At 46.7% G+C, this 21,704-nt stretch overlaps 10 protein-coding genes across 10 annotated transcripts; 4 read left to right on the plus strand and 6 right to left on the minus strand.

Annotated features, from left to right (window-relative positions):
• Window positions 1-637: 637 nt before the first annotated feature.
• FOBCDRAFT_168693 (heterokaryon incompatibility protein-domain-containing protein) lies at window positions 638-3,478 on the minus strand. The gene is made up of 2 exons (XM_031190706.3): window positions 3,322-3,478; window positions 638-3,275 (listed from the first exon to the last, which is right to left on the minus strand). The coding sequence occupies exons 1-2, from the start codon at window positions 3,469-3,471 to the stop codon at window positions 861-863; spliced, it is 2,565 nt and encodes an 854-aa protein (XP_031034691.3). The 5' UTR covers window positions 3,472-3,478; the 3' UTR covers window positions 638-860.
• A 762-nt stretch (window positions 3,479-4,240) lies between these two features.
• On the plus strand, window positions 4,241-4,603 carry FOBCDRAFT_243847 (uncharacterized protein; the record flags this gene model as incomplete). Its single annotated transcript, XM_031190707.2, has 1 exon — window positions 4,241-4,603. One exon carries the CDS (start codon window positions 4,241-4,243, stop codon window positions 4,601-4,603), a length of 363 nt encoding a protein of 120 aa, XP_031034692.2.
• Window positions 4,580-5,183, minus strand: FOBCDRAFT_323272 (uncharacterized protein). Its single transcript, XM_059612095.1, has 2 exons — window positions 4,842-5,183; window positions 4,580-4,791 (listed from the first exon to the last, which is right to left on the minus strand). The coding sequence occupies exon 1, from the start codon at window positions 5,144-5,146 to the stop codon at window positions 4,865-4,867; it is 282 nt and encodes a 93-aa protein (XP_059465893.1). The 5' UTR covers window positions 5,147-5,183; the 3' UTR covers window positions 4,580-4,791; window positions 4,842-4,864.
• Window positions 5,184-6,733: 1,550 nt separating this feature from the next.
• On the minus strand, window positions 6,734-7,216 carry FOBCDRAFT_145227 (uncharacterized protein; the record flags this gene model as incomplete). Its single annotated transcript, XM_031190711.2, has 1 exon — window positions 6,734-7,216. One exon carries the CDS (start codon window positions 7,214-7,216, stop codon window positions 6,734-6,736), a length of 483 nt encoding a protein of 160 aa, XP_031034696.2.
• Window positions 7,217-7,746: 530 nt separating this feature from the next.
• Window positions 7,747-8,412, minus strand: FOBCDRAFT_253222 (uncharacterized protein; the record flags this gene model as incomplete). Its single annotated transcript, XM_031190712.2, has 1 exon — window positions 7,747-8,412. One exon carries the CDS (start codon window positions 8,410-8,412, stop codon window positions 7,747-7,749), a length of 666 nt encoding a protein of 221 aa, XP_031034697.2.
• A 618-nt stretch (window positions 8,413-9,030) lies between these two features.
• On the minus strand, window positions 9,031-11,114 carry FOBCDRAFT_279672 (SGNH hydrolase-type esterase domain-containing protein; the record flags this gene model as incomplete). The annotated part of the gene is made up of 2 exons (XM_031190713.2): window positions 9,031-10,569; window positions 10,626-11,114. 2 exons carry the CDS (start codon window positions 11,112-11,114, stop codon window positions 9,031-9,033), a joined length of 2,028 nt encoding a protein of 675 aa, XP_031034698.2.
• Window positions 11,115-11,395: 281 nt separating this feature from the next.
• FOBCDRAFT_206778 (uncharacterized protein) lies at window positions 11,396-15,088 on the plus strand (the record flags this gene model as incomplete). The annotated part of the gene is made up of 6 exons (XM_031190716.3): window positions 11,396-12,045; window positions 12,097-12,937; window positions 13,138-13,175; window positions 13,722-13,958; window positions 14,020-14,610; window positions 14,986-15,088. 6 exons carry the CDS (start codon window positions 11,396-11,398, stop codon window positions 15,086-15,088), a joined length of 2,460 nt encoding a protein of 819 aa, XP_031034701.3.
• A 412-nt stretch (window positions 15,089-15,500) lies between these two features.
• FOBCDRAFT_253223 (uncharacterized protein) lies at window positions 15,501-16,678 on the plus strand (the record flags this gene model as incomplete). The annotated part of the gene is made up of 2 exons (XM_031190718.3): window positions 15,501-16,030; window positions 16,084-16,678. 2 exons carry the CDS (start codon window positions 15,501-15,503, stop codon window positions 16,676-16,678), a joined length of 1,125 nt encoding a protein of 374 aa, XP_031034703.3.
• Window positions 16,679-16,756: 78 nt separating this feature from the next.
• Window positions 16,757-17,562, minus strand: FOBCDRAFT_143945 (uncharacterized protein; the record flags this gene model as incomplete). Its single annotated transcript, XM_031190719.2, has 3 exons — window positions 16,757-16,937; window positions 16,986-17,268; window positions 17,319-17,562. 3 exons carry the CDS (start codon window positions 17,560-17,562, stop codon window positions 16,757-16,759), a joined length of 708 nt encoding a protein of 235 aa, XP_031034704.2.
• A 2,556-nt stretch (window positions 17,563-20,118) lies between these two features.
• On the plus strand, window positions 20,119-21,391 carry FOBCDRAFT_279676 (uncharacterized protein; the record flags this gene model as incomplete). Its single annotated transcript, XM_054706942.1, has 6 exons — window positions 20,119-20,312; window positions 20,372-20,377; window positions 20,431-20,462; window positions 20,512-20,630; window positions 20,916-21,059; window positions 21,110-21,391. The coding sequence occupies 6 exons, from the start codon at window positions 20,119-20,121 to the stop codon at window positions 21,389-21,391; spliced, it is 777 nt and encodes a 258-aa protein (XP_054562917.1).
• Between the last annotated feature and the right edge of the window lie 313 nt (window positions 21,392-21,704).

Raw genomic sequence — 21,704 nt, forward strand, 5'->3', positions numbered from 1 at the left:
TCGCCCGCTGCCATTGGCCAGCGTCGTTTAGCCGTCCGGGCTAGCGGTGTCTAGAACGCCTTACCCCTGAGGTTAGGCCAGGTCGGCTGATACCCACTGATTTACCGTCGTGGAGATTGCTGCTGATCGATTGGCTTGGCGATGCGAACTCAACTGAGCTAAGCTTTTTCTGCCCCGTGGATCTCATCTGGGGAATACGAGATGCAGTTCAGGGGTAATTGATTGGAGGGGATGTTACGGAGTTTTGTAGCAGGTGCCGTTGAGGCGTCTGTGTTTGTTGAGGTTAATATTGAGAGTCAGCGCTAAATTCAGGTACTAGCGCCCTGAGACTGTTCCCGTGAGTGCCGAGTAGGGCTTTCAGGGGGTTGTTAGCTTTCTGGGGATCTAGAACCGGAGCCATGAAATGCCTTCCTTTTTATTGATCGCATCACGTAAGAATATCGGAGTGACATGAGGCCAACCTCGCAGTGGTTGATAAACATCGCTTAACCGCTGGGCTTACATCTCTTGTTTAAGCATATCGAAAAGGCAAAAGGATTATTGGAAATAGTTCCAAGCCTCTTGATTATCCGAGCGTCTAAACAGCTCCTGTGGCTTTTTGGCGGAGTAATCTTGATATTACCCTACACCGTGATTGCTTCATTCAATTTACGGTCGCTGAATAGCCGCCGTTCTTTGCCGCTCCGCTGAGATCCGGAGAGTTGGTAAGCCACAAGCAAGTCTGTGCAGATTGAAGCTCATCTATCAATCTCAACTTGGGTAACATGCATATCCAAGCTCGGATGATGACAGAAGTTTGTCAAGGTCCAGGTGCGTGTCAGAAAATGACAGCCAAACTCTCCATCTATGCATGATCGCAATTATATGATTTGTAATCTGCCAAACTCCAACTCCCTCCCCAGAATCTCTTCCAAATCCGAGTCATGCAAATAAACTTCACCAGTGAGCAAATAACTCTCATCCCCTCTAATGTCACCTCGCAGAATTGTCGCATCCCATTTCTGCGCCTCCTTATGTCCCGGCCGTACCTTCAACGCCTCCATCGAAACCTCACCGTTATACTTCTCTTTAAACGCAATCTTGCGCTTAATGTCCTCATCTCTTGGTGTAAAGACGTAAGGAACCTTGCCGCCTTTCACCGCCATCACAACATCGCCCTTTTCAGCCCATGCCGGTGCAAGGATGAGTCTGCCGCTTTGGGTCTTGAACAGAGCTCGGACCGTCTGTGCTATTTGCAGGGTTCTTGCGAAGTGCGAGGCTTGGGTCTTGCGTTCTTCCGAGATGGCCTTACGGTCTTCGGGTGACCACGGTTCATTGGGATATGCCGTGCGCAGTTTGGCGTAGTCGTCTTGTATCTTGGCTATGATGGGCTCTCTTTTGATGATGAATTCTTTCAGGATCAGAGTCTCATCTGTGATTTTTGCTTTTTCTTTGTCATGTTCTTTAACGTAATTGTTTACCCAGTCGTCAAGCCATTGACAGAACCCGACCATCTTGCTGCTGGGCGGGCCTCTCCACGTTCCAGCAGTGAGAAGGTCACAGAAGACCTCAAGAGGCGACTTTTTTGTCGGTTTCGGATATGCAGTCATGCTAAGTATCACTTCTAGCAGATGAAATGGTGGAGCGTAGTTGAAAGACTCCTTCAATGCCGCAGCTTCCTGTGCTCGCTCATTTTCCTTGGAGCTCAGCGTGATCATAGAATCCATATCGTGCGCCAGATCGCCAAAGAAATTATACAAGACACAAGACTCGATGACGTCTAATTGTACTGCCTCAAGAAACAGCGATTTGCCATCAGCCGATATGGATGGACTATTGATCATCATTGAGATGTTTTCGAGCGGTGTGCTGTTTTGCCAGATGAGAGGCTTCATCCCCCGCGAGTTCTCAAGCCATGGCGCAGCGTACCATGATGGTACATCGAGTTCAAGCTCTGACAGCTTATCATATTTCATTGCTGAGTAGTGGATAGATGTGTCTCTCGTCATGTCGTAGAAGAATGGAGTGCGATATCGCGTTGCGAGCGAGAGGAGGTTCATCGGCTCAGGGCCTGAGAGAAGACTGAGCGCCACCTTCTCAAGAACTGCGGAGAGGTCGATGGCGTAGTCTGCTTGTAGTGATGGCCAATTTTGTTTGTTCAGTGGATCTCCGGGTTGCGTAATCTGAGGATGCTTCTCAGAGCCTCGTTTCAAGCTCGGATTCATCAGCAGCGTCTCTGGTTTGATTAAAGCAAGTCCGCCATAAACCATGTCCCTCGGATCTCTTGCCTCGCGGTCCTTGACCAGCCTGAACCATTCTTGAAGTCCAACCTTGTCACCTTCAGAGATTGTCCGACGTGAATTAAGCAATGAGACAGCTTGGTCAGGCATGTCTCCAAATGAAGTCAATATCTGCGCAAACATGTGCAGCCCGCTGGTGTTCCAAGCGCTCAGAATACTTCTCATCCAACCAAAAGCAACAGAGATATCATCCGCCTCGAACTTGTAATCTCCCAGAAGGAAGATGGCTTCTTTGGCGAGGCATAATTCTTGCAGCACCCAAAGTCTCTTGAACCATTTACGCGTCACGATGAAAAAGACGCAAAGTACTAAATGCCAAAGCGATGTTGTTCCGACTCTGGTGTAGTAAAAGTCTTTGGACTCAGCAGCCTCGGTAATCTCGGGAAGTCCAGTCTTGGTCATTTGGATAAGGTTGGCGACACCGGGTGAGAAAACATGGGGACAAGTACCCAGCCAAATCGTGACTTGGGAGGCTGAGCTGTAGATCCGATTCATCATTTGGACTTGTTGGCCCAGCTCAGCAAGGTTAGACTGGTTGATACAAATTGCGTCAATCCAGTAGAAACCCGGACGCGCTTTTCTCAGCTGGAGAAGAGCTTGATATAGGTTAGACTTGACGTAGACACCTTTGCCGTCGCAGAGAATCTTGTCCCGGTCGGTGGAGTTCTCAGCAGACTTTGCATCAGGATCTGCTGGCTCAGAACGCGACCGGACCATGAGACGATTGATAGCATGATTAACCGTATCAACACCACTGGTGACGACTTTTGAGAAGTTTGGGGCTTTTTGAGACAGATATCTCAGCTCGTAGGGGAAGCTTGGTGGGTCCAGCTCCCATGTGTATGAGAGTGCGTTGTATTTGGGGTTGTCCGCTAAGTCAACTGTTTGAAGAGAGCATTGCAGCATCTCGCTGGGGTTCCCAGGCTTGACTTCAAGAAGCCGTATGCTTGAAGTGGTCGGCAGTGAAGCATATGGCAGTCCATCTGGGCCTGCAGCCTAGACCTTGTGAGCTCAACTTGGAGCACTGGATTCGTCAACGTACAGTGAAGAGCTCTCTCGAGTGACGAATGATGTCACCTCTATCCTGCCACGTCTTTTTCGCCGAGAAGCCAACTTGTCGGTACAACCTCGACGACCACGACGGGATGCTATTCTCGGGTTGTCCCGATTGTTCCGTACTCTTGGCACTCATGTTTTCAGACATTGTTTCAACGAAAAGTCTTGGATTGAAACGAAACAATGCCAAGGATGTTTCTCTCAGTGATGCCAGCGACTACCCTGTATTTAATCGAATAAGCAATCTTTCAGGCGGGGGGCAGTGCTTGGCAGATCGCCAATTATTAGCGGACACGCTTCTGGCGCGTCCAATCATGTTAGTGATCGACAGGCTGTGCGGTGAAAATGCGACGCTGGCTGGCTGAAAGTCGCGACATGGACAAATGAAGAGCGATAAGATAAAGATAAGATAAGGATCAGCGACAAAATGACCTGAAGCTCTCGTTTCGGCTCACAACAGCCTGCACTGGGGGATACAAGAGCTTAGTCTTTTAGAGCTGGAAATATTCCATTCTGTCAAAAGTTTTCTGAGTCGGCTCTCGCAGGGCTACTTGTAGTGTTCGCCGTTGTATTGGTTGAACTATGCGGTGTTGACTGTTGGCTGTTGGTTGCACGCAGGACTACTTGAGTCAAGTCGCCTTTACGTTGGATAGCACGAGGGCTTTTGAATGAGCAGGGAATGATGGATGCGTTTGAGGGGTAGTGGAACTTTTGATCAGACGGAACAACAGCCAACAAAGGGTATCAATAGCGAGATAAGGCAAAAGATTAGGATAATAATAGCTTTCGTGCAACGGTGTATAAATACGGGCCAATTATCCCAGTCATCCCTTTTCAGAATTTAAACCTAAACATTTTCTGCCAAAAGAACCGCATCAATTATCCCATTTTAGAAATCACGAATCATGGAGCATCAACCCGCAGTCCATTATACAGTTGACCCTTCCACCAACCCAAGTTCATGGCCACCGCCAGCTCCAGGATTTGGTACCGTTATCAACAGAGTCGAAGTTATCTTTATCAACATCAACGGAGACTCCAACTTCTGCATCCTTCGAACAGGCACCAACGAACATGTTCATCATGCGGTAACCCAGGTGACGAAGCATATAGCGCGGGGCCTCTACCGAATAATCAGCATGAATGTCAGCGAATATTCATGCGTGGTGGTCATGTCTACTGAGAAGTCGAAAGAGGAGCTTCTGTTTAGGAATGGCTTCCCGTGGGACAGGCCAAATGATCCTCAGCCAGATGTTATTTTGACGTAGGTGGATGAATAGGCGAAAGGTCCAGAGAGGATGGAATATACAGCGAGTCATCAAATAGAATGTCGTTCATTCATGTGTATGCTAGTCATTTTCAAGTTCCTTTCCGACAAACCAAGTCCCAACAGGTAAAACATTCCTCTCGGCTTTCTCGTACCAATTCTCATTCACCCAGTATCACACGATTGATGCTACAACCGATTAGTGCCTTCTCGCGACAAAAGCTTGCCTCAAAACTTACATCATGACCAAAAGACTTGCCATCTATTTATAGCAACGGCCGTTGCTGCAATATCTCGCAGAGTTCTGACAGCACTCCTTCTTACAGCACTTAAGAGTTCGGCAGCAGAAGTTTCCGAGGGAACACTTTCTGGGGAACTTGGCTGGGCAGACCTTGGCAGCAAGCTGGAGTCCCTCGCCGTGCGATGAGAGATCGTGACCCTTCTCACCAGCCGAGGCAAGGTCGGGAAGTCCAGCAGCAGCCTCTTTCGAAGCAGCTGCGGAGACGAGAGGGGCGAGAACGAGGAGGATAGCGCTGAACTTCATAATGAATAGCGATTTAAGCTTATCTAGCTGTGCGGGATGATGAGTAGTATCCTCTTAGCTGGGGAATTATCTGCCTCTTATAACCCAACACACCGCCATCCATCAACGGTCCAAAATTTCACCGTCTTAGTCTCTAATGCCTAGCTGCAAGCCACTTACAGCCTTATCTAACTCACAAAGGCAGTTAACCGATGATTCACTGTCTCACCATTCTCACTTTAATCCCGATAGAGTCAAGCCAGGTTCCATCGGACGGCATAAGGCTGATTGAGAGCAGCGATCATCCCCGCAATTTTGGCAGAGCTGAAAACTTAGCATATAATGTGCCAGGGAGTCGATCACGGATTGTCGGTGATGCATGCCTTGTCGGGACTCGCGCTGGATGATCGGGCGTTCTGGGATTCGTTAGGCTTGTTGTGAGTTATTTATTTATGCGCTGGCTGGTATGAGTATAAAGTTGTCGTGGTTAGAATTCGTGCCTTGATTGGCTAGCATTAAGTTGCATAACCTTGCACCAGTTATTTTTAGAACTTTCCCCGCAATGCATGCCAAATCGGTACAAGCTTATCGGCAGTCAATTCTCTTAACCTACAGGCAACGAGCTGCTTGCAATATTGAGGAGTGTTGCTATTGAGGCCCGAGATGATACTTATTAACTGACACTTGTCTATAGGCACGCGCAGAATTTGAGTCTGATCCCTTTGAGACATGATGTGGCTGAACATGTCATTAATGAGGAGCCTCAAGACTCGCAGAAATGCATGCAAACATACAAATAAATTGACAATATGGGAAGTCAAAGGCCATGAACAGTAAACCCAGAGACTAACCGAAACAGACCAAGAGTCTTAGAGTAGAACAAATATTGAAATGCGCTTACTCAAGTAGTGCAGAAACAAGCATGTGAACAAACGACACAGAAGGAGTACCAGAGCAAGGCGCCAAGAACAACAGTCAACGGACTGGCAGGCTACAAAGATGTATCTCTAACATATATTGGTCCCCGATGAACGACTTCTCGTTCACATAAAAAAGAAAAATACATAAGGTTAATATTTAGTTGATCAGATAAACCTCAACTGACCTGACCAATCTCACCAACAAATACCACCAAGAGATGCCATCAAACACATCAGCACAGGCTACAACTATAGCCAAAGGCAAGCCAAAAAGCGCGGCCTTCAGACACCGGAACACAAGATTCCCGGTCAGAGTCGATCCTGCAAAACTTCTCGAACGGCAGATCATATGGTTTGCCAACGGCTTCCCGGGCAATCAACTCCCCGGACGACTCGAGGCTGCAGTCGAGAAGGCAAAGCTTCAGCAGCCGAACTGGGAGAGATATACAGATAAAGGGGAGGAGTGGCCATCAGAATAGGATATGAATGAGGGTGATGCACTCAGTGATGTTATCACGCAGGTTCTGAATGCGCCACTTTGTGACGGAGTTACTGTTAAATGGTTGGGTCAAATGAAAGGCATCGATTGTTAGGGCCCTAAAGGAGGCACCGAAGAGAGAGTCCGCTGAATTTTGACAGACCGTTTCCGGACGATTTACCAAGAAATAGTACCATTACTGAGGATTTATCAAGAGTCCTTCCAATCCTTCTGCTTCTTCAAAAACTCCTCCTTGAGGTTCTGATACTCCTCATCCTCCTTACACTTCTCCCAATACCCCCTAAAGATCAAACTCGCCCTCAGCTTCTCATCCTTATCCGGATGCTCATCACTCTTTGGTAATTCCTCCCTCGTGCCCTTCTTATACTTCCGCCCACCAGCATGATTCGCATATCGTTTTGCACGCGTCATACCCATCTGGATGAATTTACGCGTCATGTCCATCCCCACAAAATCGCGCTGGTCTTTGAACTCGTTGAACTTGGCCCATAGGTCTTCAGCGCTTTGTCGCGCGATAGGGACTGTGCGGAAGCGCCAGAGGGGGAGAATGGCGGACTTGTAAGGTTCGAATGTGAGGACACCTTGTTCGCCGCGGCCGATGCGGTAGGACATGCGGTGGGCTTCGGATATTGTCTCCATTAAGGGCTTGGCTTTCGATCGTGATGCAGCCATTTCTGGTCTGGGAAGCATGGAGATTAGTGACGGAGAGTATTGATTGTGATATACTGACGCCATTTAATGAAGCTCTGGGCTAATGTTGATATGGAGCATGAAATGTGATGGATTGGTCGCCAGCGAATGGGGCTAGAGCTGGAATGACAAGATCTATGACGTCGGTTGGCATTGAGCCACTAGTCAGACACACAATAGCGGCCATTTATTAAATAGGTAATTATTACATCAAGTATGCAGGATTACAAATAGAACTAACCTAACTATGAATAATTACTTGAGAGTAGAAACGGTGAAGACTTTAAGCATCCTGTGTGTATTTTATGTCATGAGGCATATTCACACTGAATAAAGACAATTATAAGAAGGGAGCACTTGGCCGCCTAAGGATCTATTTATGACTCTATTAGTCGACGACCATACGGAGAAACTTTCCCACTTTGTCGGCATGTTGTCCAGTAAACTAGGTGCCAAGTCCTAAGGCCTGGCTACTCAGCACTACGCTAAAGCTTATCGTAATTATAGACAGTCTATGAGATAGTGTAGATCATAATCAGGCCTGACCGAGTAGAGTACTTGGTGTCTGTGGTATCTTCGGGAAGCAGATGGCCATCTCCGTTCGCTACAAGAGCCTCAGCCAATGTGCATTTTCCGACGGTTTCAAAACCAAGCTTTTCATATAAGTGAACAGTAGCGGTGTTTTGGGGCTTGACCATCAACCTCACGACGGTTCTAGTTTTTTGTAGAGTTTCTTGCAGATGTTTAATAACCTCCCGACATAGACCTTGCCCCAATTTTCGTCCTTGGTGTTCTGGCAGAATGAACAGGCTGAGCATCTGCCAACGATCTTCTTCGTCGTCCCCGCCGGGCATGGGTTGACCAGAAACCTCGGGGAGCGTGAAGTCTTTTCTGCTGACTGGACCTCTCAAAGTCACTTGTCCTACCCATTGTGCCATCGAAGAAGCGCCAGGGCTGACAGGGGTTGCAACGCAGACAAAGTTCTCTCTATCGTCCTGGAGTAGGCGATCCCTCCATGCTGCATCTGTGAATTGAGATTCGATTTCGTATGTGGAAGAAAAGGACTCAGGAGAAGCCTTTAGCGCTTTGAGACGCAGGTCGCGGTATTTAATTGCGGATTGATCGACTGAATCTGTCTTGGAGACGTGGGAGAAAGAGTATTGATACAGGGAGGACATTGTGACTGCTTTTTGACCGATCTAGCGTATTGTTGGATGTAATAAGCTAGGCAAGTGATGAAGACTGAAAAGCCATAGGAAAGAAAGACAGATAAATATATGGCTAGTTTATATCTATCCAAATAATCCAGATGCGGCGAAATTATGTCAAGTTGTGCTGATTAATAATCTGACCGATGGTAACACTGCACTAGCTTAACCTGACGCAGTTAGAATACAAGATAGGGTGCACTGTAGTGGAGCTCCCTTGCTAAAAGAAATACGAGATAGGGTGCACTCCTTAACTTTTGTAATAAGGGTTTACGATAAGCACTGGTATTACTTTAAGCTTGAGCCGCTATTTAAAGCAGCTAGTTATTTAATTAGTAATTGTAATATTAAGTAAATAGGCTTATAAATAGCACTGAGTTCACTAAAAGGAAAAGTTTATTAACTTCGTAGTGTTGATTTATTATACCTTAAACGGTTGCTCACTGCGCAGCTGTTTCATACGTTTAGTAACTTATGGTGCTTGCAGATAAATAGAGCGCTGTGACAGTTTATCGACGGATGTACTTGGGATTTACAATATATTTATATTAGTTACACCTTCTCACTAGCTACTTAATCCTGTTTAACTCAGTCATTTCCTCCGCAACCATCAGTCCACCCGCCAGCACCCTTTACAACCTTGTTATTCTTGAAACACCTAGACCTCACGAAAACAGGCGTATTAAACGTGAGCTTCCACTCATACCCATCCTCCGTCGGCTCATCGTAATACTCAAAGTTCCAAGCCGTCGTTCCAAGCCCATAGCATCCATTCATACTCGGCCTCATCGTCTTCTGACCAAAGTCCCACGTTGAGAACCCGCCGCCCTCTATCGTATATGAACTATGAGAAAAGTGGTACCATCCTTTGCAAGTTCCCTGGGCATACTCTGGTGGTGGCCAGGGTCTGTTGTAGCGCGTTGGGCTGACTTCGTATGTATATGCTCCGTCGTCACGGACGTACTTGCCTCCTGTCTTCCAGTTCAGCCTGCGATTTGTATCGCAGTTGTGGATCAGCTTTTTGAAATAGTCAATGCACTGATTCACATCGTAGTCTGCGACGTCGTCACCAAGCGAGATTCTGAACTCATGCTCATCGGGAGTACCTTCGTCATACACTTTGTAGTAGTCCCAACCCTTCTGATGATCAGGCTGCTCGACGTTCTTGCAGAAATCCTCGTAGTGTTCATCAAGCCGATCGGCGCTAGCGTAGATCTTCCAGTTGTCATCAGACCAGCATTTGAACTGATCCTTGACCTCGCATGAAGGGGGATCTATACCGAGCACCAATGATCGAAGGTCCATCGCCTCAGCCATCGCGAAACTGGCCATAGTGACATGTCCATTCTCATTCGGATGGAAGTTCTCCGCAATGTCGTTTGGAAGACCAAGACCTATTGTCCAGTCTCTCGATTCGTCGGAGGGACAACCTGGAGGCTTTGGGGCACGACGACCAAGGACTCTACGTACAAGCTCCGGTGGGTTGGCGCTGTTGAAGAACTTGGAACCCCAAATGCTCTCCGCTGCGCGCTTCCTCCTCAGCTCACCCTGACTGTAATCGTAGTAATCTGATCCATCGACTCCTCGCTTTTTGAGATCTTCACGCTCTCCAGGTGTAGGGTTTGTGGGGGGCTTGATAAACTGCATCTGAGGCTGGTCCTTGCTAGGATAGTCTCCATTCGCAGAGGGAGAGCACATCTGCCCATCAATACTGGCGTCAGTGACCCAAGGGTTCCAATCTGCAAAGCCGATCTTATACTTGACATCTTCGTCTTTGGAGATGTCGTTGATTGCATCAGCAGTTGCCCTGTTAATTTTCTGGACAAGTGCGTTGAACCGGTGACGGCGAGCAATAGTCAACTTCTGTGGCGTTTGGATGGGCTCAAGAAATGCCTTTTTGTCCCACTCTTCGTACTCACAGCTGTCGTCCTCAGTACTGAAGAACTCGGCATACCCAAGAACAACAACGATGCCGTCTTTGTTTACCTTTTTGTTCAAGGCGTAAAGAATCTCTTTCATGTTATTCGTGATGATATTCTCAACATTGTCTTCAGCCACCTTGAGGGCGGCTTCGCAAGCCTCCTCATTGTTGGCAGAGAGAAGAATGCAATCTGCGATGATACCAGCCTAAAAGTTCACTGTCAGTTACCCGTCGCTCAGGCCATACATAAGGGTTATCTTACCAAGCACAGATCATTGCCACCGGCTGTCAACATGACCATGTCAAGATCACCTTCAATCTGCTCAGCTTGCTGATAGATCTGACCAGCGCGATCTCCACTACAAGCAGCATACTGAAAGCTCTCGACCTGTGAGCCAAGAAGCCTACTGATAATCATGGGATATGACATGTCATATCGGGCACAATACCAGTTTCCATGGCCGCTAAACTCGAGATTGGGTAGAGTGATGTTCATCGTCCTCACCTTGATATCGAGCTCCTCGCCGTCCAAGATGCTACCCAAGGGACGGCCAGAGCCAATTCCAGCAGTGTAGCTATCGCCTATAGCTGCCCATCTCTTCACCCAGGAGAAATCTGACGGGTCAGCATCAGCTCTCTTGGTGAGTTTCGGAGGTGAAGCAGAGTGTAAACGAGAGTGTTTAGGATGGGGAACATGGCCCTGTACCGCGGAGGCGAACATCAAAAGGAAAAGGAATATGGAGAAATCCATGATAAATGCGCGAAGAGAAAGACAAAAACATTCAACTGGATGTTTGGTGAGCAAATGATAGAGAGAGAGAATGAGTGAGTGACCTTTGAAGGCTGTCACACAAAGAATGAACTCGAATGGGAATCTTCTTTGCTCCTGAGTTTAGCGTTGAAGAGAAGCTTACTCCTTCGCTCGCGCCAGGCTGTCTCCCGTTTCTCTATCACATGCACCGACAAGCAATGAAACGAACCTCACAAATATATGTCTGTTGACTAGCTTGTTATATCATGCACCTACACAATATGCGGTCTATCGCCTTGCCATTGCTCTTTTGCTGGACCTTATTCCCCGCTGTTCTCGCCCAGGACAGCAAGCCAGGTGTTCCAGTCCATCCTAGCCAGCCGTCCAACTGTATTGCCTGGCATACCGTCAAGCAAGGCGACGACTGCGAGACCGTTCCCAAGAAGTACTACATCACCAAAGAAGAGTTCCTAGCTTGGAACACAGCAGTCTCGAAAGACTGTTTGACCAACTTCTGGCTGAAATACGCCTACTGTGTCAGAATTGATGGTACTTCGGCTATTTACACATCCGCTCAATCGACAGAGACGAGCAAGACTACTGTCACAACGAAGTCGAACGATCCAACCTCCCCCACTTCCAAGACTACATCGACAAAAGATACCTCATCAACCATAAGAACATCAAGCAAGCCAACATCGGGCACTACTTCTGAGTCTGTCGTCACTACTTCAGTTAATACGACGTACTCTGTTCGCAATCCCGTTTCAACCTGGAACATCACCACTCCCACCACCGATGTCACTTGGCCTCCCAAAGCCACTCAGTCTGGGCAGCCCAAGGACTGCAACAAGTGGCATCTTGTCAGCGGCCGCCAAAGCTGCCAAGATGTTCTCAATGTTCACAGTTCCTTGATGAAAAAGGAAGATTTGTGAGTTGATGCCCAATTCCTTGGAGATATTTACTAACTTTATGCTTACAGCTTCAAGTGGAACCCTGAAGTCCATGAGGACTGTTCGGGTCTCTTTGTTGGCTACTGGTATTGTGTTGGAGTCAAGCTCAACACTACGAACAATCTCGAATGGGAAACATCTACTCCTCCATTTACTCCTCCTCCTGAACCAACCTCGTATACGCCCACAAAACTCACGCCCGCAAATTCTGACTTTACGCCAACTCCATCTCATGGTCCGATGCCAACAGACTGCATCCACTATCACCAAGCTGAAGCCGACGAGAGCTGTCGCGATGTTCTCAAAACATACAGCTACTTATCCAAAGATCAATTCTTCAAGTACAATCCAGTGTTGAAGAACAACTGCGACGGTCTTTGGAAAGATAACTGGTACTGTGTTGGCGTCAAGAGTGATCTTCTCATGCCCCCAACTGTTACTACAACCCCCAGTGATATTCCCAGTGGGAGTCCCAAGGACTGTAAGGCATGGTACTACACTACCGGTGGGGAATCATGTGAGCAGTTGGCCAACATGTTCGGGACATTTAGTGCCGATGAGTTTATCTCGATGAACCCAGCGGTCTTTGAAGACTGTAGCGACATTGAAGACGATACCTGGTACTGTGTTGCTGGCCCCGATACTCCGACGACCAGAACCGCAGACTTGACAACGCCTACGCAGCCCGCAACAGCTATGCCAACTCAGTCAAATTTAGCGACTGATTGCAAGGAATACTGGCTCGTTTCTAAGAAAGATACCTGCAGGTCCATTCGAAGAGCCAACAGTATCTCACTAGAGAAGCTCCTTGCTTGGAACCCAGCTTTGGGCAGTAAATGTAGTGGGTTGAAGCCTGATTCTTATGTTTGTGTGAGCGCCGGTAAATAGTGGTGCCCAAGTCCGGCTTTTTTTTCATAGTTCTTTGGGACGATCTGTTGTTGTAAAGAGGACTGATTATTGGAGATTTTGTCAACGCTGGTCATTTCGCATCATCTGAGAATATTCACACTTGTGATTATTAAGTACAGGAAAAAGTGTTCTGACAGGGCAGCATACCCATTGTCATTTAGTGTAAAGCCAGTCGTCGAATACAATGGTTTCTGATAAGGTGCGTAGCGACAAACAGTCCACGTTTACTGGCCAAGATTGACTACGCTTCTTTTCCCAGCTCAACATGTCACTGATGCCACAGTGTAGTCCCTGGCCAGCACAGTATCAGGTCCTGGATTTCGCTGTAAAGCTCAGTCTTTTCCACCTTCCAATTCCAAGACGCGATCTGCAACAACGCACAAACCATTCTGGTGCAGGTTCTCCTCCATGCATCGTCGTTTGAAGTCATGGCCGGAGGCCAAACGATTGAATCGTCCTCATCCAATGAAAGGCAAAGGCTCTGTTGTCGAGCCAGAAATACCTTTCCTTCTACACACACGTTGACGCACACGCCTTCAAAAGAACACATTGCAACCTAAGATGTACCTTTCTTCAAACTGCCATCTGAATTAAGATAGAAAAAATTAGTCGAAGCATTTGGTGACCGGACAATCCACGTAGATCTCGTTCTAGAACATCCGTTGAGACTACAAAGACCCGAAAGAAGGGATCCTAAATGCAGATTCCCAGCAAATTATGGTTACTACTAGCCGGAAACATCTAGAAATCTAGGCGTAGATAGGAGTCAGCCAGAGCGCTGGCAATGGAAGGGCTGCATATGCCATCGACTCCCGCCACCGCAATATTGCCGGGACAAGACTGTCCCAGATTGGGAACAGCCTGCTGACGACTTTTGCTGCGAAGTCGAGTCGCATCATTGCGAGCTGTGGGTCAAAACTGTCGGAGATCCGAAATGCTGCTTCATTGGGGTTATGGGATGGCTCTTGACCTGCCGCCAAGCGTAAGTGTTCTAGTCTCGTCATGAATCATATTGGCTCATTACTAACTGCCCTGTATTCCAGATACATCGAAGGAACTGAGGTCCTTTACGGCACAAACACTGTTCATATATCAAGCAAGCCTCTTCTTACCAACTTGAGCAGACTAATTCCTCCGCGAAGTCTATCGCTGATATCCTCACTTGAGGTTGTGTTCTGGCTTGAAACTTATGAACAACAAGGGAAAGCATTTCCAAACCTACAACAATTAGAAAAGGATCTACTCATCCTAGATACACACTTTCCTAGTCTCCTGGGCCTTCATCTCGGGCTACGACTCGACCTTCCTATTATAGAAGATACCAGGACGAACATCAAGAGAAAACCTGCATATGTCTTGGATATGCTCCAATCGATAGACGCGTTCCTCAAACGGCGGTGTGACAAGCCTGAGTTTGGTCATCTTCGTGACCCTCTTTTGCTATCCATCTCGCAGTCTGCATACAAAGACTTTCAAAACGAGGTGCGTCACAACGATCAATATTATGTTAGGAAGAGTGGTGTTCAAGTCTGGCGACCCTTGTCGCCTGGGCCATTTGTGTTGGACGATAAGGGAGATATATGCAATGCAACAGCAAGTAATGGATACTGGATTTGGGGAGACTATGAGGATAGGTATGAAATGGAGAAAAGGCCACTGGCCATGTGATGTAAGTATATTTGCTTTCCAGTCATGCAGTGTATTTAGTAGAACCATTGCGAATTTCGACTACTTGCAATTGTCTGTTGGCACAAGGGATTGATAGCGGTCTTAGTTCAGCCTGAAGATTTTCATACCTCTAGTACCTTGATTCAGATAGAGATGTTAATTGAGTTGTTAGCATATACAAGCAACTCACATAACTATGATATATTGTCTTGATGACTTAATCCATTCGTCAAGCGACCCTCGTGTCATCTGTAACACAATTCTAAGTTTTGGAGAAGCTGTTTCTTCTACTCCTTAGGACATGTGCATGGGAAAGCATGGAGAAAAATACTTACATACAGTGGTCCTAATAAGAAGGTTAGGGAGAAACAGGGCCACCTTTTACTCCGTTCAAAAGGTCAGGGGCCATATTGGGAACAACGAGAAGTTAAATGCCGACAGTGAATGCTGGTGGCAATAAACATACAAGCTCCTCGTGAAGATATAAAAATAGTATGATATGAGACCCTGCTGCCATCTACGCTCTGGTTGTTTTCCAGCTTTCACAGTGTTCAGCCAGGATATGGATGCCTATAGTATCCTACTTCTAAAAAATATGTCGGGTTTAGTAAGGCATGTATGAGGCTTGGGAAGATGGGAGCAATCAAAGGTTGTAGCAAAGCCGTAAAATGAATACAGGAGACATGTAACAAGCCGTCACCTTTTCGTCCTGGCTATACGCACAGTGCATGGACATCTTGGCACTATCTTGCCCCGCCAACCACTAATAATAAAGCTTGGCCTCAGTGCGCTCTCTGCCTGTTCCTTATCTATAACCAACATAAGCATGAATGGCATTTTGTGCCCGCTATGAACTATGAGACGACGCTTTATGACGTGGTACGTCGCCAAACGGGAGAAACACAACAGTATTCCGGAGCCTCCGACCCTTCCAAATCCGCGACCTCACATTTTAACGCCGTCGCCTTCAACGGAAGCCTTGTCTCAATCATGTCGTGCCGCATCGTTTTTCCAGATACTTCCATATGAGGTCCGAAGGCAAATCCTAATTGAGGCATTTGGCGATCGAACAATTCACATGGACCTCACCTATGGCCACCCACCAATGCCAGGCAACAAGGAAGCACACGCGATGATCCAGGAATGGAGGTTAGGCCTGGACAAGAGCCGACCAAAGTCTTGGTCCTGGAGAGGCTGCACATGTCATCGCAAGCCTCCGCCTTGGCACCCGGCTATCGCGACAGAGTCTTATAGTACGAGAGCAGTTGATAAGGATAGATGTTGCGTGGGGCTCGCACACTGCTGCGACATGTGGGCTAAGAACGGCAAAGAGCTCTATGGGTGTTGGATCGGCGCTCTGGGATGGCTTCAAACGTGCCGACAGGCGTAAGTCTGCATTGAAAAGCTTTATCGGCTCATGTTTACCATTTATCCGTCAGCTATACTGAGGGCACCGATGTCCTGTACAGTACAAACACCATACATATCTCGAGCGCAGCCTTGCTTATCGACCTTCCAGCATATATCCTCCCACAAAGATTATCAGCCATAACATCACTGGAAATCATCTGGTTTGTTGAAACAGACGTCTGTGTAGGCAAGAATCTCCCACGCGAAAAGGACCTAAACGCAATCCTTCTGATTCTCGACAATCACTTCCCTAGCCTCAAGAAACTCAACCTAGCCTTGAAGCTTGGTCTGTCTAAAGATGCAGAAACGCAGTTTAAATATCTCTTCGTTATTCTTGACGAATTCTTCATCCGTCACGTCTCTGATTGCATGCGAGAACCTTTCGCCGTTTCAGTCTCGTACGCTGCGTACGTTGAATTGCGACGCGAGATAGTTCGCGCACAAGGTCATGAAGGAAATGTCTTCCACTGGCAGATATGGCGCTTCTTTGGTGGTGAGTATGTTCTGCCGCAGAAGCCATGGACAGGAGACTATTTTAATAGTTCTCCTGGGGCAAGATGTAACAATGGGTATTGGATTTATTCTGGCGAGATCAATATTCGCACTGGAGGGGGCAGGAGCTAAACATTTAATGGAGATCAAGGGCTCTAAACTAGGTTACAATTGTCATTTGCAGTGTCCCATTGACTACATGGGAGTTGCCTAGGCAATGGGAGTGTAAAGCGTGTCAAACTTCTTGTATCCTTCTCCCTTGACAAAAGTCTGCATCCAGTGACCCTGCTCCTTACCCTGAGATAGCTCCCAGTACAGATCAGCATGTGCATTCCCGTCCACACGGTACTTGGGCGCTCCGTCAGGCTTGCGCTCATCAGCATAGTAGAATCTACAGAATATTAGTCAACACTCTTAGACTCCCGATGTGGCGACTTACTTGTATCCTTTGTTCTTGTATGCATCCGCAGCAGCCCACATCATATGAGCTGCACCAGACTTGCCAACGCCTGCATCAAGGAACTTGGGAAGAATGGTGACGTTGAGAATATTGCCGGTGTAGATGAAGGTGCGTGCAGCTGACTCTGGAAGCTGGGCGAAGCCAGTGACTGCCTGTTGGGCTGCGATGAAGGCGCTGTGAATGTTGATGGCAGTGTTGTTGCTGAAGTCGGTGTAGGAAACAGACAGGGGGTCATCTGCCGGAGGAAAGGCTGCGGCGCTGGCTTTGATGCATTAGGATCTATCTTGACTATCATATGAAGGGAGAGCTTACCATTATAGACGACAACGCTTGGAGTTCCGAAAGTTGTCTTCACCTTACTGAAGGCATCGGCAACCTCGAGTGGCTTGGTCAGATCAGTCTTGATGTTAAGCTGCTTATCGGTGCTGTCTGCCTCCTTTTGAGAGCGAGAGGCAATGGCGACTCTGAAGCCCTCGGAAGCAAACTTGCGAGCGACGGATTGGCCGATGTTTGGGCCGGACCCGAGGATGAGAACGATGGGAGACTTGGCGGCCATATTTGATGATGTGGATTAGTGTATGAGATGAGTTGATGTACAGTGATATTGATTACAGAAAGGCTGTCACGCTGTGAACTTGGTGTGGTGAGATGAGAAATGAGATGAGATGAGAGTGTGAATTGAACATTGAGAAGCAGACGTTGGGCAGTCTTATATAACTATCTACCTTACATTAAATGAATATATGCGACCTAAAGAACCCAGAGGTGCTCATTATCAAGCATCTTATCAATCACCACGCAAATGTTGACCCGCGATAAGGTGGAAGGCTTTAGGATCGTGTAGCGTCAGGTTCCGCGGAATCAACATCGAATCGATCTTATCAATCATAGATTGCACCAGATCAAAGCCAATCAGGTGTCGATGGTACGTCACGGAACATGGCGTGTCTTACTGGTTGTTGGTGGCAGCTTGGCTCCGTACAGTCATTTGTCAGCCCTATCAATTTGTCAGCACTGGGAGTGATCGTCCCCATACAGCTATGACATTAGGTAGTCTTGAAGCAACGCTGCGATTGAATTCAAATACGACGGAGACCTGTACATAGAATTGAATGATTTATCCAGAAAAACCCAACTATTATCTGGATCTGTAGGCTATCACTTAACACAATACTTCCTATCGATGATCGATAGAGAATTATTACCGACGTGATGTCATGGTTTAACGACACCAAAAGGAGACAGGATCATCGGAAAAGTCTTATGGCGCTGGGTCCTAACTCTAGTTAAGCGTTCTCGACTACATGCAGTAGTACCAAGCGCAGACGCGTCGTTACTTCGATTCCTTTGTTAGCTGCTAAAAGTCTTAGAACCAAAAAACCTCTCGCAATTTATAACAAGGCGTCAGGAGATTAGTGCTGTCAAAGCCTCGTCGATTATAGGACAGGAACAAATTCCAGTACATGCTTTTAATTAAGGGAACAGAGCTTTGTAAAGTTCTGTAGATTGCTGCAGCCGCTGGACTTGCAGACTGGATCCACGTCTTGCACATCAGTATATGCCAAATCACTTCCCTCAATAACAATCACTAGTCTAACTCAAAGAGCGATATCTTGAGAGAAGAGCAAGGAGATCTCCTTAACGATGAGAGTAGCCCTTGTAGAGACACACAAGCTACTCCAGCCCTGCCTCACCGGTCTGGCTCAGGTTGATAAATATGGGAAAACGGTTGCCATCTATGAATGTCTGTGTCGGGATTTTCATACGTTAAAAGAAGAGGTTACTGAGCCTTTGACCATGCCACTGATATCGAGTAAATAACTGTCTCCATGATCCTTTTGGTCATGCTCAGTGACAGAATTGCAAACCGCTTAGTGTCACAGCACACTGGTATACAAACTCATTTCGGGGCATCCGTCGGCTACCATTGAGCAGCCTAACGAGCTCTTCGAAGTTCTAGAGATCAAGTGTTTGATTGAAGGCCTCTCGGGGTTGTTAGAGGTTGAACTGGTGAATCATGGTGAACACGTGTTGAACGGTTTTGGTTAACGCCTTGGCTAGGTAGTGAGGTTGTAAAGGACTAAATGGGGCTTTATTAAGTGGCCAGAGCTTACTTTCTACGTTAATCGGAACGGTCGACTAGCTGTTTATAGAGCCAATAATGATTTCCTTGCATTACGGTTAGCATGTGCAGTTAGCGCTGACATAGTCTAAAGCTTGTAGTTTTTTATCCATACCCGAATGGCTGTTTTTACTTTCACTGGAATGTAGAAAATAACGTAGGGATTTCAGTGTATAACTAGAAAATAAACTGCATATTGCCTAGTACTTATAATAGTGACATTAATCCATGTTATACTCTGGGAAAATCAAGGCCTTAGCCTTTTTATTAATATCTCGAGATCTCAATGCAGTACATACTTGAAGTTGCAAGGGACTAAGGTTCTGGTAGTAGGTCTGGCTTAGGAATAGCAAGCCTGTGCTGAAAAGCCGGGATTAGTTAGATAAGTCACGAGACGTGGCCTGGACCTTGAAATTATATAATATATATTTCCTTCCTGGCATTTTATTATCGGTCAAACCTGAGTATAATTCCACTTCTACACAGAACCAATAATCGAAGATGGTTGCACTAAAGACAGCACTAGCACTGCTCTTTATCAGTGCAGCAAGCGCTATTCCGACTAGTGCTCAGTGGCCCAAGTACGACATCAATGGCCAGCTCCGGGACTTGGCCCTTGATAAGAGAGCACCTGGTATGCGTTAGCCTTCTTTAAAAATGTTTACAGATTAAGTTAATAAATAATTGCTGTCTTCAGCTATCTGTCAGCCCGACGACAAAGACATCATGGCCTTGAGGAGCAACAAAGCAGACGGATCCGCGTTCTGATCAACCTACCTCCAAAGCACCAAAACCATAACAGCTACCCCCTTAGTCACTAGCGACATGACCAACATGGTAACCAAGACGGCGATACTACTTAAGATGCAGAAAGTTCGCATTAATGTGTATCACATAGTTGAACAAAAGTGATGAAAACCATTTCGACGGTGATCACGGAGACCAAGACGGCTCTCGTTACCGACTTTGCGACCAAGACAATCAGACACCATGACGACGGAAGTTTCGACTGATACAGATACCACTCAAGTGACGAAGACTAGTACAGAGCAATTGACGGATGTAGTGACTGAGCAAGTCACCAAGACTATCACGACGACAATCGACTTGACCTCTACTATGGATGTTACAGACGTTGACACGCAAGATGTCACCGCGAATGTCCCAACCACCGTCACTGTCACGTAAGTACCAATTTCAATGATACTAATGTATAAATTTGCCAAGCTGACGATAATTGCAGAGTCACGTAAGTTTGTCCAAGACAAATTCTACAGAAGAGTAGTCAATAACATAAAACAGAGGCGCAGCTCCCACAACTTCAGTTGGGACAGGTAAGATGCTCTCAGGGACTATGGCCCAGCACTGACTGTCACTCTCTAGAATACCACTGCGCTATCCCTGGTTACGGCCAGGGTTCTTATATGGTTGCCTCGGGTGGCGCAGGTCCTTCCAGCAGTTGGGACTCGTGCAAGTCGTTTTGCTCAGTTCAGCAGAACGCTGTGAGCTTTGGTTTTGGTCCCAGTGCATGCACATGCTACGGCGCCTCAGCGCAAGTAAAACGACATTGGCATTATATATAGCTCCCCTTGGAATGCTTTGCCTAGTTTGCTCTACTTATGTCACTGATGATTGCTAGGGTTGTCAATACGTACCGAGATCCAGGCAGTGTATATCAATTCTCTGATTTTGGCTGCGCGTCCCAAAGCAAGGTATGTTTCTTCCTTCACTCTCAGTCCAACCTGGTCAATATTCTCAATCCCCCAACTTCTGCTAATTCTTTCAAGCCCGTCAAACAAGTGCCTTCTTACCTGCCGCTTAAGGATCCTCGAGTCGTTAGCAGTGCCTGTTCGTGCCACATCACCAAAAAACTGGCTGCTGCAACAACCCAGACTGTTAGCGCCAAGGAACCCAAAACTGTCCCACATATGGTGACCAAGTACACAACAAGCTATATTACAAAGCGGTAACACAGCGTAAGAGTGCCACGGTGACTAAACCACTTAAAGTCACGGTGACAAACTACAAAACCGTGGTTGTCACCAACTTCAACACTGTCGGCGTAACTAATCGCAACACTATTCGCACAACTGATTACGATACTGCCTCTGAGACTGCTTATAACAGTGTCGTTGTTATCAACGTTGGTTATGTTACCGTCACCGAATATGATACAGTTGTGGCGAATGATGTCGCTACAAATACTGTAATACCTGATGCGGTGACTGTAACAGGTGGAGATTCATATGTTTGGGGGTCCTAGAGGGCCTTTGAGCTTTTATAATTGCACCAAGTGCAGTAGTGATATAGTAAAGATCGAAATCGGTTATTCATCCGCACGCGGGTTAGTTTGTGGTGAGAAGGCATGATGATGATTCTATAAAGATAATAGAGAAATAGAGAAAGCCAGATATAAGTAGTTAATACTAAACCATCTAAACCTTAACACATTAGCCTAACTGCAATAATACTAATTATGACACTTTTGAAAGATATAACAAACATCTTAATAATACAGTTAGACAATATGTCTTATATTAGTTAGTAATAATGAGATATCATAATATAATGCCATT

The sequence above is a fragment of the Fusarium oxysporum genome, chromosome IX (assembly GCF_013085055.1).
Source record: "Fusarium oxysporum Fo47 chromosome IX, complete sequence".
Lineage (NCBI taxonomy): Eukaryota > Fungi > Ascomycota > Sordariomycetes > Hypocreales > Nectriaceae > Fusarium > Fusarium oxysporum.

What these genes read in the sequence shown, in the direction of transcription:
- FOBCDRAFT_323272 (XM_059612095.1), bottom strand. Translation starts at nt 5,146, where the DNA reads ATGAAGTTCAGCGCTATCCTCCTCGTTCTCGCCCCTCTCGTCTCCGCA.
- FOBCDRAFT_168693 (XM_031190706.3), bottom strand. Translation starts at nt 3,471, where the DNA reads ATGAGTGCCAAGAGTACGGAACAATCGGGACAACCCGAGAATAGCATC. An exon ending in ACTCGAGAGAGCTCTTCACT is followed by an intron (nt 3,276 to 3,321) that starts GTACGTTGACGA and finishes CACAAGGTCTAG; the next exon opens with GCTGCAGGCCCAGATGGACT.